Source organism: Nesoenas mayeri (assembly GCF_963082525.1).
Source record: "Nesoenas mayeri genome assembly, chromosome: 15".
Lineage (NCBI taxonomy): Eukaryota > Metazoa > Chordata > Aves > Columbiformes > Columbidae > Nesoenas > Nesoenas mayeri.
This window is the reverse complement of record NC_137559.1, coordinates 6,733,309-6,749,159: the sequence shown is the minus strand read 5'-3', so window position 1 is coordinate 6,749,159 and position 15,851 is coordinate 6,733,309. Positions and strand designations below refer to the sequence as shown.

The window sequence follows — 15,851 nt, the reverse complement described above, 5'->3', positions numbered from 1 at the left end:
GCATCACACCACCAGGAGAGGGTGCCATCCAACCAGGAACGGAGGATGCATGATAAGACAGCACTAAGCATATAAACTTAAATTAACCCCCAAACAAGGCCATGTTTACAGGCACAACACTGGGCATCCACATTCATGAGGCAGTGCCTGAAAGCACTGCAACCACTACTGCAGTAACATGCTCTAAGTGTACATGCAGAACCACAGAAATTCAGGTTTTTCCTGCTTGCAAATGCCTCATGGGTACCAGGATGCTGCTGTACTGTTTGTTTGAGACACACATTAACTTGGTCTACTTTATTGAGAACCAACAAAAGAAAGACATGGCAAAACCACAGGCTAATAATATCTACTAATTGTGGTGGAGAGGCATAGCTAAGAAGGCTGGAAAACATGACCATTCAAACAAGGCCAGTGTAGCTGATACAGAAATGAACTGCATTAATACACAACTAACAGCAATAATCCCATAGCTGGGACTGCATTTGAATATCTGTAATTTTAATCAATACAGCTGATTCTCTGTCCTCCATAAATCTTAGGAATACAGAATTAAAACCCAGAGAACAGATAATAGCTTAGGGTAAAACCAAAGATTACTAGTAACATTTGGTAATGTGATTACTTAAGTTTCGAGTTCAGAAAGGATTAATTATTCCTTCATCTTAATTGCACAAAAGGCAAGGATACTTAAGGATATTGTTCTTTTTCTCTTGTCTGAAAAGGATATTGTCTTTAGGAAACGAAAGGAATTACTTAAGAATGGAATTTCTTTGCACGGCTTGCCAACTGGCAACCCTTGGTCTTTCCTCCACAACTTGTATGCAAAACCCCGGGATTTGGGGCATAAGAATATCTGCCATATCCTGCCTCCCCACCTCCAAACACAAGGAATGGTTAAACACTGAGAATTTGACTCTTCTGAGATGGGAACAAATTATAAGATTACACTACAATGCATAGCTGTCTCTACTATACAATGAGGAATCCCTCCATCTAGAGGAAACTGGATCTACAGATTTGGTGTCAGAAAAATCAACCCCAAGAACAAACTCAAAAGAATCACCTAAAAAGTTACCACTGTGGGAATTGGAAGCCCATGTCCCAGCAGGCCTCAAATGTGAGTCTGCTTTGGAACAGACACATTAAAATCTACCCCATTACAACAAAACCTGACAGCAGCTTTAACAAGAAAGATACAATCTGAAGGCCTCTGTAAAGTAGTATCGAGAAAAAAGTGAACACACTGCAACCCCTCACAAAGAATGCAAAGCTTTATGGGTACTTACATAACGTATGTTTTGCTCGTAGCTTTAACTCCTCCGATAGGGATTCTTCTAACAATTACTGAGGAGTTCTTAGGAATCAGGGCACTATCATCTGTGTATTCTGAAAACAACATAAATATAGAAAAAAACCCAGTCAATTCATAAGAATATATATTTACATGTAATTAGATAGCACTTCAGAGAGCCCCTTTGCAGATATAAAAGCATAATGTTATATGTAACATCACGCTTTTATAGTCTGAACACACCAGTAGTACGTTCCAAGAAATCTTCAGGTTTGATAATCAAATGCAAGCAGCATTTTTTTTCTTTCTAATACCATGAATACCAATAGCAAAGTGGTCCCAAAGGTCACTAAAGGAGAGTCTGCTAATGCACAAGGTTTGTTCCTGATCTAGCTTAAGATGCTTGTGCTTCTCTTAGGCTGCAAACCTTTTGAAGAAAAACACCGCACAGCGAAGTCTCACCTGCATAAACCAGCTCCTAAAGTCCGACTGGCTTGTCCTGCAACACAATAGGCACTTGGCTAAAGCACCAGAACTGCACCACAGCTTTCAAAGCTGTTACCCCCAAAATGCTCCAGCTGTGCTGCTGGTGCTCAGGAGTGACCAAACACGGAGACCCAGCCACCTCCCTCACATGGAGGTCCATCCACCAGCAACCACGCTGCAGCTGCTCAGTGCTTAAGACTTAAATGGGAACGAAACCGGCAGTGCTAGAATTTGGATGACATGTTTGGGGATTTTGAGCTTGCTTTCACAAGTATGGCAGAACTGGCTCAAACTGGAATGGTATCTCCCCTCTTAAGCTAATCACCTAGTTCAAATTAACCAAAGCGACATGAATTCTTTTGATTCACTTTTCGCAGAGCAGAGAGACTCCAGCAAAACTAATTCTGAAGACAGCCTTGAAAAGCCTTTGGACACTAGTGTGTGCCTAAAGCTCCCCACGCTTTGCTTTGGCTTACCCCATGTTTTTGAAGAGGAAAAAACTCAGAACTCTTTCATGAGGCCCCAGCAAAAAACTACCTGGGACACGTGGACTGAGTAAGCTTAAAATGCAAAGATCACTCCACAAGAATCGTTTTTATTTTGTACTTACACAAGCTGGATATGACTCAATGTTTTAAATCAGTAGCAGCAGCCAGTCCCTGTAATCTGCCTATAGCTTTAAATATTAAAAGCCCTTAACCTGCAGACCAAATCAGAACAATGGTCTGAAAACCAAAGACACTCTATATCTAGTTAAGCTCTGTCAGGGTGGTTTTGCCCCATGATCAGAGACAAAATAGAAATATTTCACTGTTTATGCTCCACGTTTCAGGATATTATTTCTATGGGCAAGAACCTCAGTACAGCTGCACATCTGCAGGGAGCGGTGACATTCTGCTCCACACTGGCCAAGCAGAGCTTCAAGAGAAATGTTCAACAGAGCTGGAGGTAACAATACCCTTGATTCCTACTCCCTTACAGCACAAAACTTGTTTTGCTGCCAGTGATGGCCAGTAAGTGGCTACTGGGCTTCTGCCAATCTGGCCTGTGATTAAAAATGAGGATTCAATTAACACAGAAAACTTGCAAAAGCAAAGGAAGATTTGGATGTTTTATTAAAGACAAGAGCAAAAGAGATACAATAGTCTAAAACTTGCTAGCTATTCTACAAGAAATCACATGCTTGAAAGAGTCGAAGGAAAGAATTTCAAGCAATGCATGGAGGCAGACAAGTTAAATAGCTATTTTGCCTGCTGCCTCATACTGACTCAAATCTCAAATCAACAATTGCACTACTGTCCACAACCTTCTTCCTGCAAAACAGTGTAAACAGCTCAAGTTGTGCCCTGAAGTTTATACTGCTTTGCACTTCATGCACAAGTTAAAAATCCCATTTTGAAATTAATCTGTAATTCTGAAACTCTGCTAGTTTTAATAATTTGAGTCACACGGATGCTATAATCGAGTTACTGAAAAAAGTTCCTACTTTACTTGATAGCCTACTTTAACCCACCACTTTGAGTCTGACAGCACTGCAAAAGCATCTGAGCATCTAGAGAAGTATTTTCACCCAGGTAACACAAAAAGCTCATCAGAAGGCAAGCTTGTATGTGAAACTGCAAAGAAAAGCCTTTCTTAGGCTTAGATGCCTTGCTAGCCAGCTATTATGCTACTGGGGGAAGCTTTGCAGAGTAGATGGAGAAGACAACTAACATGCCAGGCTGCCTCTCCCAGAAAACAGGGAACTCCCAAAAACACATTTTCTCCCTAGTGCTTTAAAAGATGCTCTCCTCATTATGTGATGTAACGCTGTTCTAATCAACAGCACCTGCACACTGTGACAACCCATCTCTGCAGCTGGCACTGAAAGCATTGCCTCAAAACCCCTTCGTGGACTGGGCTATTTCTGCATTTTCAGCTTACACCAAAATAGGTATCAATGATCTCACCTCCGACTAGCACGTCATCGTTTCTTGAATTAGCTAGTTCAGTAGGCCAAATGGTTCACAGAACTTTCATTTGCATTATTATTACATAGTACTGTGCTCCAAAAGAGCACCTATACTGCTTTGAAAGTATGAGTCAATAAAATCTAACATACTTTCAATGATTAATCGGATTACACAGACCACCTGATGTCTTAATGTCTTACTGGCACTGCTTGCCACTTCAGCATGACTGGGACCGCAACAGCAATGCTGGAGATAACGCAGTAACAAACCAAACGGAGTCTGCCCCGAGCACCTGGCCAATGGCCACCAACCCAGCTGGCAGCACCATGAGAGGTCCCCAGCCTGCTGGGGACAGCCGGTGCATGGGATCCACATCATGGGTTTTAACGGGTACATGGATTACCCTCTACTCTACCAAGGAAACATGAACCCCGTGCCCTTTCTGAAAGCTCTACAGAACAATGCTGCACAGCAGCTCAGGAATTAATTACGCTCTTAGGTGTAACCAAAGTAACCCCCCAGACTGGCACTGAGTACAACATGGCACAGTGACGGGCAAGCTTTAAAACTTGCTTAAATGCCTTCTCTAGAAGGTTAAGTTTGCAGAGTCTTGAAGACATTCCAGTAGACAGACATCAGCCGGGAAGCCAAATGATTTCAGTCCGAGTTCTCATGAGTTTGAAGATACCACATCATGGCACTACTGACACTGACAAGCACATGCTGCCAAACTGAACTCAAACAAGTTCTAAGTTCAAGAGACAGTCTTAGAAGAGCAATATTCTTCCTCTCAGCTCAGAGTCCCATTCTTGGTTTAATATTTTTCTTTTTTATTTTGCCTGAGAAGCAGAATAGCACATTCTCCAAGTATTTTGAGTCAGAATGTTACAGGGCAGGAAAGAGAGCTCAAGAAACCTGAGTTCTGGAGTCTGCAGTTCTTCCACAATATTGTCAGAACATCTATTATAAAAGACAGGTAAGAAATTCAGATCGAATTAAAAAGGAGGCAAGTGTAAATGCTTCATTCTTGAGTTCAGGCTTTTTGAAGGGAATTCTGCCTTTACAGGACATGCCTCTACAGTAAGCATTGAAGAGGACACCCCCCACTTTTTAGCTCAGGTCCCAACCATCCATTTTGCCTTCCCAGCATTTTAAGAAGAGTCCATCATGTTACAATGATACTTAAAATCCTGCTTATTTGAATTTATATTAGCATTGCTTCTATTACCAGATTTCCATTAGGAGAAGCACCAGTACTCAGAAAGCTCTGAACAAGAAGGCCACCCAAGCTTCACTTTGCTCTTTTCCAAGTTCATTTTCACATTCAGTCAGGATTCCTGCACAGGCTAAGTTATAAAAAACTAAAACTTTATGGCCATGTGTAAGAACTCCAAACATCCCACTCAGGCAGAATATCCTGGTCTAGTTTTTTTCCTTTATCTTTTGAAGATGAGTTTTAGGATCTACATCTGATTAATAAAAAGTGAAATTTATGGTTATGTGCATAAACCAAAAATTTGGCATATTATGTATTGCACTGAAACATCTTCTCTAGCTTTGCTCTGAACACCACTGGGGGATTTTCACATTTCCACATGAAAAACACTCCTGTTAAAACTTCAGTAAGCACCTGTGTCGCTAATACATAATTTGAAATTTTCTACTCATTTTACAAAGGTCCAAGTGCAACACAACCCACCTACCAGTAGGTAGGTCACCGTCAAACAAGTGTGATGCTCTTTAAAGCATGAAAGACATTTCTTTACCTTCACCTTTAGCTAACACCACATTTAACATGACCTAGAGAAGCAGATACTTTTTCTTCACTGGATTATGATTAGGTAGAAAAACAATGCAACACACTCTGTAGAGCTTGTATTGTGTGTATTACAGTAACACTTTATGGGGTAACATATTTATAATCAGAATTTTTTCTAAACACTTCACTTTTTGTTCCTCATCTGCTCCAACAGAATCCTGAAGTTTGGCCTATTTGAAAACATTTTCCTTTGAGTGATACTAATTGGGCTCCACTGGTTTCTGAACCCACTCAACACTCTGGTTCTCAGCCAGTTTGACACAGACCCCGCAATCCCAGCAGGGCCATCAGCCCCAGCCACCCAGCCCGCTGCCATTTGGGAACCTGAACTTAAACAAGCAACTGAAGACAAAACTCAGAGATGCTTCTGCAGCAAAACCCTCGCAGCAAATTAAACATTTTCCAGAAGTTTTTGATCATTTTAGCCACTACTACTAGAAAAATTCAAGACTTCTGAAATGTACCTACGAATGTTGTGCAATCTAATGGCATCCCCAAGACTCCCATCATAGTGCTGGTAAGTTTTTTTGACAAATATTCTGCAGAACATTGGTTAAATATCTGAACATAAACAGCAAGCTTTCAGTCCAACCACTTTAAAGGCCAGGGCTGAAGTTACAGTTACTACAGAGTACTTACTATTGTGTTTAATATATGAAACAGGAAAAGGAAAAAACCCACTAGCACAGACTTTGAAGAAAAGGCTATTGTAAGAGCATCACAGAATCACAGGAAAAATGTTTAAAGAATGAAGACACTTTATAATTCTTTTTATTTCTGGAAAGTCACATCGCAAAGTCTTTAATCGCATTCAAACCTATCAAGATGACAGATGACCAAACCAAAATACCAAGTAATATTGAACCATTATAATCTCTGAGAATCAAACACCATTTATAGATTTATAATAATTTATTACTTCTCTAAGAACATTTCTTACATAAATTCACCATAAACGTTCTGCCGCAAAACCTCAGTATTGCCTTGATACGGTTAACACAAACCACCAAGAACAAAAAAAAAAGGTTGGAAATTAATGATGAAATGATGCTCAACAGCATCTAAATGACAATGGCTTTTGTGTAGAAAAGAAATTATATTAACAAGAAACTCCAAAGTATAATTTCAAAACAGAGAATGCTCAAGGGTGAGATGGCTTTAAAGGGTCTGTATAAATTCGAACTCTCAGATACACTCTTGATCCAAACCGCTGCTAGTGAGTGATTCTGCAATAGGCACAAAAACAGTTTTCCAATGAAGTGGAGTAAAAGAAGTTGAAAACAAAAAAAAGTCACAAAAAACCCACTTTCTTCAAATGAGCCACTGTTTTTATTTCTATCACTTCCAGCCACCAGATTTCAAAGAAATCTGACAAATTTCTTGTCGTTGCGATAACCTCTCATATTTCTTCATCATTTCACACAGAATTATTCCAGGAACACCACACTTTTGCAAGCACATGTCGCATATCAACCACGTATTCTTCTCCGCGTCCAACACACCGATCCGGAAGGAGCCGACTGAACAGCAGCTATAGAAGAACTGCTCTGGGGGGCCCCAGCACCGATCATGCCCCAATCGCGCCCCCGCTCCCCCCCGCTCCCCGCCGGGCCGGTCCCCGGGCTGACTCACGCTCCGCGGGGCCGGCCCCAGCGCACAGGCCGCCCGGAGCGGCCCCGGGCCCCGCGCCCGCCGCCCCACGCACCTTCTTTGGTCTGGGCGTTGGTGATCTGCAGGTCGCAGTCAGCCGCCTTCAGCTTCTCGCGGCCCATGATCTGGCGCTTGAGGTCGCACAGGGAGATGTGCAGCCCGTCGAAGGTGACCGTATCATAGTTCAGCTTGGACGAGAACTTGTAATGGACGCACGACATGGTCGGGGCCGGGCCTGCTCCGCGCCGGCGGCACCGCGGGCTCCGCGCCGGTCAGGGCCCGCGGAGGCGCGGGAAGGGCCCACCGAGAGGACGGGGTAAGCGGCGCGGGCTGAGCTCGGGTGAGCCGGCGGCGCTCAGAGGCCGCGGCCCTCCGCCATGGCCAGGCCCCGCGGCCTCAGGCAGACTCGGCTGGCGGAGGCCTCAGGACTCCATCGCGGCGGCGCTGCGAGGCCCCGGCCTCCGCAACGGCTCCGGCCCTCAACGATCGAGCTGGGCCGCGGCTGCGCCCTCCTGGCTCCCCCTCGCAGCCCGGGCGGACGACGGGGAGAGGCCCCCGCGGCCCCGGCTCGGCCTCCGCGCCCTCTCCCGCCCGCAGCGCTACCAGGCCCGAGCGCTCGCTATGGCGGCTGGGCCGGCCCTGCCCCTGCGCTGCGCCGAGGGGTTTCCCGGCCGCCAACCGCACGGGCCGCCGCCAGTGCCTCCCGCGCAGGCGCACCGGCAAGCCACGCCCCCCCGCGTGACCCACCACATCATGACAAAAGGCTCGCGTCACGTGGGTGCGGCGGCCCCGCCCTCTGGGTCCGAGCGCCCCCTAGAGGAGAGCCGGGACCTGCGGCGTCACCGCACGGGCCCGTCACCCCCCAGGCTGCTGCGGTCCCCGCTGTCCCCTCCAGGCTGTCACCTGCAGCAGCGCAGGACAGACACTGGGAGCTTGTTGGAACTCACGATGACAAAAATGCCAGGAAAAAATACTGTGATATATATCGTGGTGTCTGCATCTCAAGATACCCCACGAGAGCATAACTGATGGGATTCTCAGGCAGGGGTGCTGCTGACACAGCTGAACGTCCCCCCTAATCCACCCATGTCCAACGGGCAGGGCGGCTCTCAGGGGCCAGACACGTTCTCTTCGCCAAGGGAAGGACGGTTAGTCTGGACTAGAAATGAGAAAAAATTAATTAGAACAGGGAACAGAACTTGAACAGGAATGAGGGCATTAAATGCTGTGTGTAAACAGCAAAATAAACCACATGAGGACAGAAAAATCATTATCATTTTATAGTTTTAATTAAGCAGTCAATGACTGCAACTTATCTATTAATGTTTTATTATGCAGATTATTGCTTTTTGGTAAAGGAGCTGTTTGTTATTTCCACAAATCTATGATGCACACTTTACTTTCCAGGCACCTACGTTTTTTACAAGATCAAGTAATTTACACATGACATGTTTCTGTATGAATCCTTATTTTCTGTTTACCAGTTATTTGCCCTCTAACATACTGCAGAAAAATTAATTATACAATTAATATTAGTCACTTTCTTGTGGATTTAATATTTTTATTAATGTCGTGATTAAACCCCTGAGTCTTTAAATTTATGTACTGAATGCATGTCCAACCCATTTGTTCGAACTTACAAAGTACAATCTTTCACTATAAAAACATGTATTTTCTAATCCTCTGGCTGTAGGTCTTTGCAGAGAAAACCTTTCAAACATCAGCTGGTGCAATTCTGTCTCGAACAAATCAATTCAAAGACAAGTAAAAATAGCAAAGACTACCAGGCTTCAAAAACACACTTCTTGTCTAAAAATTTAGGCTAGGAAACTTCTGATATCTGAACCCTACAGGAAACTTTTAGGGGCTTCATCCACCCCAGGGGAAAAAGGAACTGCATGAACAAGGGGACTGTCAGGCACACGGAATCTCCAAATGACGCAGATTCTGGGGGGAGCAGATTGTCTTTGGTTTAGTTCTCAATAATTAGAGCACATCAGCATCCCCAGATTCCCTTGTTTTACACCAAGTGGTAGCGTATGGGAGGTTGCTGATGGCTTGATGCCTCCCGCCCATTCCCGCCCTGCCCAGGCTTAATCCTGCTCCTGAGCCCAGCCCAACCTGCTGGGCTGCTTCTCCAGCATTTCAGCCCAAACGGCCTGACCTGGTGATGTCCCTGCCCATGGTGGGGCTTGGACGAGACGACCCAAACCATCCTGTGATTCATCTTATGTAATAAAGAAGGTTTGACACAGCTGTTAAGTGATGTTTACTACACTCAACAGAAATGCTCACGTCATAGCAATGAACTTGCTGTTGCAGCACTGTACTCTCAATAACCCACATTTATAACTTCAAAAAACAAATTTGGACCCTCCTAGGGAGGCAAGGAAACACCCTGTGGCTTTCAGAGGGACCTGGGTTATGTTCTGAAAGTCATTCAGGAGACCATCATCCATGCTTCGTGTTCTCTGCACACCTGTTGACATCAAGACTATTTTTGCAGCTTTAAGTTAGTTCTGTAATTTTAGCTCTTTCACTTTCAAATACATTCAACAGTAAATTGTTCTCTAAGTTCTGAAAAACAACCTAAAATGTAAGTTACCCAAGTTTTGTTGTCACTATTTTAGGTCATACACACACATTAGTTTAAAAAGAGTAACTATTTAAATGCAGTTCCAGTGTTTTACCATCATGGATTATTAGGAGCTGTATAGGGAACTTCATCTCATTTAGCACTTGAGTGATTTAGAAGCAGCTCATCTAGTACAGTTCTGCCGTGCTGTACTGAGCACCGTTTGCTGAGCACAGCTGTGTGTGCTGCTTTGATTCTGAAATACGGCAGGGCTTGGACCGGTGGCCAAGACAGGATCAGTCCTGCGTGTCTGCACAGCACCTGCTGTGCAACTGAACCATACAAAAGAAACAAACATAAAACCCCCTCAAAACTAGGACGAACAAATGATTTCTGATAGCTTCCACGCCACACAAGCAAGTCTCTTGGAACAGGACATGCAAATAAGCAGGTTGGCATGGGAGAAGGTTTGTATTTGCATTTCCTGCTTAATTTTGTTTTGTCAGGAGCAAAGACTCTGCTGCTGGAGTGACCGGAGAGCCTGGCTCCAGTTCTGCTGGAATATTCACATTGCTCCTCAGGTCACATTGCTGAAGCTTGGTGTCATCCGCCCAGCTCCCCAGGTAGCACGGCTGCTGTGGGCACGCACTGGTTAGAGCTAAGCTTTAATTAACAATGACAGTGTCATTAATACACTTTAAAAAACCCCAGACCAACCCCACACCCCAAGCTCTGCCTCTTGCCTGCTCCTGCTCTCTCAGCTGCTCCACGCTCCATGTGTGTGCACCACAGACACGTCCAAACGTGTCTCACCACCACAGCACATCAACTTATTACCACTGATAAGTTATTACATTTTGAGCACAACTCTCAAAACTTGGAGCCTAGAGGGTGGTAAAAGAAGGCATCTAATTAGACAAGAGGAATGTCATGCAAATGATTTCTTTCCTAAGACAATAGTATCAGTCGAGAAAGAAATCCAGGCTCTTCCTTATCTTTGCCACTGTAACTAGAAGGAACTTTGGCAGAAACAGACCAAAGCTAATCAGAACATATCCTCTTGTTTTTAATAAACATCCTGTGCCATTGTTCTGATTCAAGACTGAAAAATGGTGGTCTGGGCTCTGCCTGGCGAATACATGTGGAATGTGCTGGCCTGATAGCCCAGCTGAGGACCTGTGAATCCTCCAGTTATTCTCAGAACAATACAGAATAACTATGGGATGAAGAAGCAGAATTATCTTATTTTGTGCCCTGCCAACACCCCTAATTGAATCACTGACGCTTCTGCTGGGAGAGTGAAGAAGGAGCTTGGCTATGACATTTGTACCCATGCCTGGGAACTGGAGAAAGACTGCAAACTCCTTTTCCCCCACATCTGCCCAGTGGATTTTCCACCTTGGCCATTAGCTGCTTGTCTGAGTTCAAACTGGTTACCCAGATGTGGGAACGGGTTTTGTTAAAGCTCCTTGGAGCTTTCTCACCCACCAGTATCCACCTGCCCTCCCATAAACTGTCCAACCCACTTTTTCATTAAAAAATCCATCACAGTTCCAGGACAACCTGTTAAAGATTAGGATCCACCTGAAGGGTTCGGAATGGTCAGGGCTGCCCCACCAGCCCCATTTGTAAGGGGAGTGATGGTCCTGCATGGAGCATGGTGTCGGGCTGCCAGCGTTCGGGGGTGTCTCAGCATCCCCCAGCATCACCTCCCTGTGCTCTGCTGACATGCGGCATCTGGGCTGGCACTGCCTGGGACAAATGGGCCCAGGGGCTCAACTAAGGTTCTATTTATTCTTTTAAATGCTAATAAATATTATGGATATCTGTGAAGAACTGTTCTGCAGTTTGTAAAGTGAAAGGGAGATTAAATAATTAACAGGCAAAGGAGAAGGACCTAGAGATCCCAAGACACTAAACAGCAGATTGATTTCACAGGACCATTTCTGGTCTTTTTCACGATGCCACGTTATTTCCCAAGATTAACGAGGGACTTAACTCTCCCCACAGATGTGGTGCTGCCCCCCAGCACAGGGACCAGCTCACCGCGGGCCGCCCGGTCCTCGCTGCCGCTAGAGGTCCCTTGAGCACCGGGATGGGGACGGGCGGCAGCGCCGGGGCTGGGACCGCCGGGCTCGGGGTGCCGGGATTGAGGGTATGGGGGTGCTGGGGCTCGGGGTTCGTGGATTGAGGGCTCGAGGTGCCGGGGGCCCGGGGACTAAGCACCCACGAAGCTGCCGAACCCCCCGGCTCCGGACGGGAGTTCGCTCCGAGGTGACCCGCGGGATTTCTGTCTGCGTGTCCCGCCCCAAACTGCGATCGCACCGAGCGCAGGTCCCGGGGCGGCGGGGCTGCAAGTGCCCCGGGGGGAAATCTTGCAGCCCCCGTCCCCCGCTGTAGCCATTGCTGCTGAGAAAAGTGCTGGTGCCTGTTATGGGTGGTTAGTCCCTTCAGGAAGGGCAGGAACACCCCCTTGTGAACACACAGTCACATCAGGTAGCAAAATCAATAGCGGTTTGTGCACAGTGCAGCCCCACACACGTGCCCCGTTCAGGGGAGCGCAGAGTCCTGTCGATGTGAAGCATCCGTGGCGGTGCTGCAGTAACCGAACAAACACCGTGGGCCACGCCGGCAAACTCGGCAGCTGCCACTGTGCTCCCCCATGCCACCTGCACTCTCCCCGGGCTCTGCAGCGGAAGCCCCCACAGGTCTGTCCCCATAGGTGCTGATGAGCCCCTTCTGCTCCCCAGGCCTTGCCTCAAGCCTTTCCTGCCTCCCCTCATCTCTGCTCTGTGCAGCCTCTTGACCACATCCACCCACGCACATCAAAGCAGCCTCAGCTTCCCTTCTAATTCTTAGCTTTGTAATACATTTGAATCAGAGTTAATTAGAAGGATCAAAGGCTCCTGCTCTGTATCCTCCCAAGTGCTCGTTCCCCAGCCCCGGCCATGCCCGGCTGGCTCTGCACGGCAGCTATCGCAAGATACAGATGCCTAGTTTCAGAAGATGGAGAGCCAAAATGGAGCGCTTTTCCTCTGCAAACTCCCTGCGCAGTTGTGCTAATCACTCAGGAGACGCTGCTGAGTTTGTGGAATTGGCTGATGATGGGACCGTGGTGGTTGACTTTATGCCTTAGATGCTGCCTGTCTTTGAGTCATCGTTGTTCTGAGTCACCAGCAGCCGTTAATCCCTTCAAGATAACGGCTTCATCCAGCTCTTTCTATGCAGGTACTCTTCCCTCTGTGCTTACATTACAAAAAAGGGAATAAATACATGTGAGGTGAGGTCCAGGACATGCTGCAGGGTTGCTTGTCACACCAGCACTTGTGTCACCTTGTGGAGCCAATGCTGCCGGAACCAGGGCTCTCTGTGGGCTTGGGGGCTACTGGCACCCCTGAGCTGCTGCTGGTGTGACATGACCCTGCAGGTAAACCCACCTGTCCCTGCGTGGGTCTCCTCTCTGCCCCGCTGGGCTGTGCACCGCCAGGAGCAGCACTGCACCGCACCGAACCACCAGCCTCCCTGGCAATTGCTGCACCCCCGCCCAGGAAAGACGAGCTGAAATCAAGCATTATTTGTAGCCTTCATTCTAAAACCTCTCCACATACTTTGGTAAATTGTTCCCACATTAATTTCACTCTTTCTTACAAAACACTTCCACACGCAGGTACATGGGGACCACAAACAAGTGATTGTTCGAACCCCTTTTTGAAAAGATTCACAGGGTCACCTCTTTAATCTCTCTCTGCGGCAGATTTTCAGACCTTGAGCAGCTCCCGTAGCTCCTGCCAGGACCCTGCAGCTTCTTAACACCTTGCTGGAGTGCAGACACCAGCACTGGCCACGGGACGTTACTGGTCACACTGATGCTGTACAGACATAACATCCTCTCTGTGGATATTGCTTTGGGATTTCCCCGTTGATCCCCAGGAATCCTGTTTCCTGCAGCACCAGGGATGGTTGGGATCACATGCAGCTGGTCCCTGCCCTGGGCCCAGAGCCACTGCTCAGCAGGACCAGCCCCTCTGCCCGTGTCCCCTCACCCCGCCACTGCACCAACCATTTCCCTCTTTATTTTTGTCTTTTGGTACCCTGGAGCTCAGCTGGGCTGTGTTGGCCTCACCCATTTCTCAGGGATGGATTTCTCCTCCTGTGGTGTTCCCTGTAATCCAGGGAACAGCAGCCACATTTGTATTCAGAGTTTAAGAGCTACTGGGCAATTAAATTGAATTCTAATTATTGTATAGCACATATTAGCAATTTCTACCATGATAATATTAATTGCTAACAAGACGATAAGACATACCAGGCAGTCATGATAGAGCATGAGTTTGCTTGCTTGGGAGCTACATGTGGAAGTGGAACATCTGGAGTAAGATTCAGCAATCGCTGCAGACACAGAGAACTGACAGCTGGAAGCCATTGCCTGGCCTGGCAGTGCCAGAGTTTGGCATAAACCTTCAGCCTACCCAGGGCTGGAGTTCAAAGGAGGCCAAAATTTCCAGTTCTTGGGGCAGTCTCCGTAGTGACCTTCACCTCTGCCAGCCTGGTACCACCATTAAAATGCCACTGGTGGCCATGGGGATAGACACAGATGTTCAGCTTCAGCTGAGCAGTGGGGCTGCTGCTCTGGTTGAGCAGGACCTGTTCTGAGATTGCCGTGGGCACTCTGGCAGGTGCTGGGCTGCCGGAAAGTCCTTGCCCTGTCACAGCCAACATGTTAAACAACCATATATCACAGAGGGAAAACCGAGGAGATCAAAGCTGAGGCAGCTGGAACGGACTCTGTGGCTGAGCGCATCCCCTTGGAGAGTTATTCAAGGACACAACGAGCCCCAGCAGCTGTAAAATTAACCCAAACACAAGTCTTGAAAGGTCCCACAGGAACAGCGAGCGGTTGGCTTGCAAGAAAACGCTTCTCGAGGAGACGGGCTGGGCTTGGGGCTTTCAGTGAGAGATGCAGCCACCCAGGGATGTGACACAATTCTCCGCGTGTTTCTGTGCAGGAGGAGCAGTGGCGCTGGGGGCAGGTGGAGAGGGCTGTGCCGGGGGCGCTGCAGCACACATGCGGAGCTGGGGCACAGGGGAAGGGTGGGGGCCCCAAGTGTCCCCTCCACGTCACCCAGCCTGGGACCCTCCTGCCTCAGGCTAGGGGCGGCTGTCCAGAGCAGGCTCTGCTCACCTGCAGCAATAATGATTTAATATCAGTTTCCTTTCAATGAGGTAATTTTGTCCCAAGGGTTATTTATTTGTCTATTGAAAAACTGAGAAATAAAACCTCTGTGTGAGTCAGACAGTCTGCACTACAAACCCATGATAAATTACATTTGGACATATGCTAAGTGACATTTACCAATAAATTTATGCAGATTTCTCCTGTAATCCTTCTCCTCCATTAAAAGTAATAATACTTTCTGTAACACAAATGCACTGCTAGAGCCTTGCCACATCAAACAGGATCTGTGCTGAATTGTGAAGAATTCTAAATGATGATTTTCATTGTGCTCATGAATAATCATTTCCTCCAGATGATTATTTAACAATGCCAGAGGAGGCTGCATGGCTCATGCCTGAGCCTCCTTCAGGTACGGCTGCTCCAGCTACCCAGGTCCGGCAGCTCTGACCAACCTTGCAATCAGATTTTATGCTCATCTTCCCTCTTGCTTCATGCATTACTTGTGTAGCGTGAGATGTAATGGGCTCTGCAGCCCCCACTGCACCTCCCCAGCACAAACTTGCCCACGGGAACAGCTTGTGAGGCTCCGCCACGGGATCACACTAGAAGTAGGACTGGCAGGGTTCAACACACAGCTCAAACCATAACCTTCCATGTTCTTGACCAAAGCTTTGAACTTCTTCTGAAGATGCTGCAGAAATGCAGCAGCTGCTGCTTCTTCAGCTTCTAATTCAATCATGTGCTTGTTGGTGGGGTTACAAGGAAAAGCTCCCTCTCCCCACTCCTCTCTCAGAGCTGCTATTCTGGAGAGGGCAGGAGAAAGGTCGAGGCACTGGACAAGGCCCAGGGGCTCGGTGACATACCAGGCACCCGGGGCTGAAAGCAATCACCCCATAAAG

General features: G+C 47.0%; 1 protein-coding gene across 8 annotated transcripts in view; it reads right to left on the bottom strand.

Moving 5' to 3' along the window:
* The window catches only part of RBBP6 (RB binding protein 6, ubiquitin ligase), a 28,372-nt gene extending 20,496 nt beyond the window's left edge, over positions 1-7,876 (bottom strand). For all 8 annotated transcript variants that reach the window (XM_080354199.1, XM_080354205.1, XM_080354202.1 and 5 more), the window contains exons 1-2: positions 7,257-7,876; positions 1,290-1,389 (exon numbers count right to left, since the gene is read on the bottom strand). In XM_080354199.1, coding sequence (XP_080210325.1) covers positions 1,290-1,389; positions 7,257-7,422 — 266 coding nt within the window. In that variant the 5' untranslated portion in view covers positions 7,423-7,876. The remainder of the gene's footprint in view (positions 1-1,289; positions 1,390-7,256) is intronic.
* Between the last annotated feature and the right edge of the window lie 7,975 nt (positions 7,877-15,851).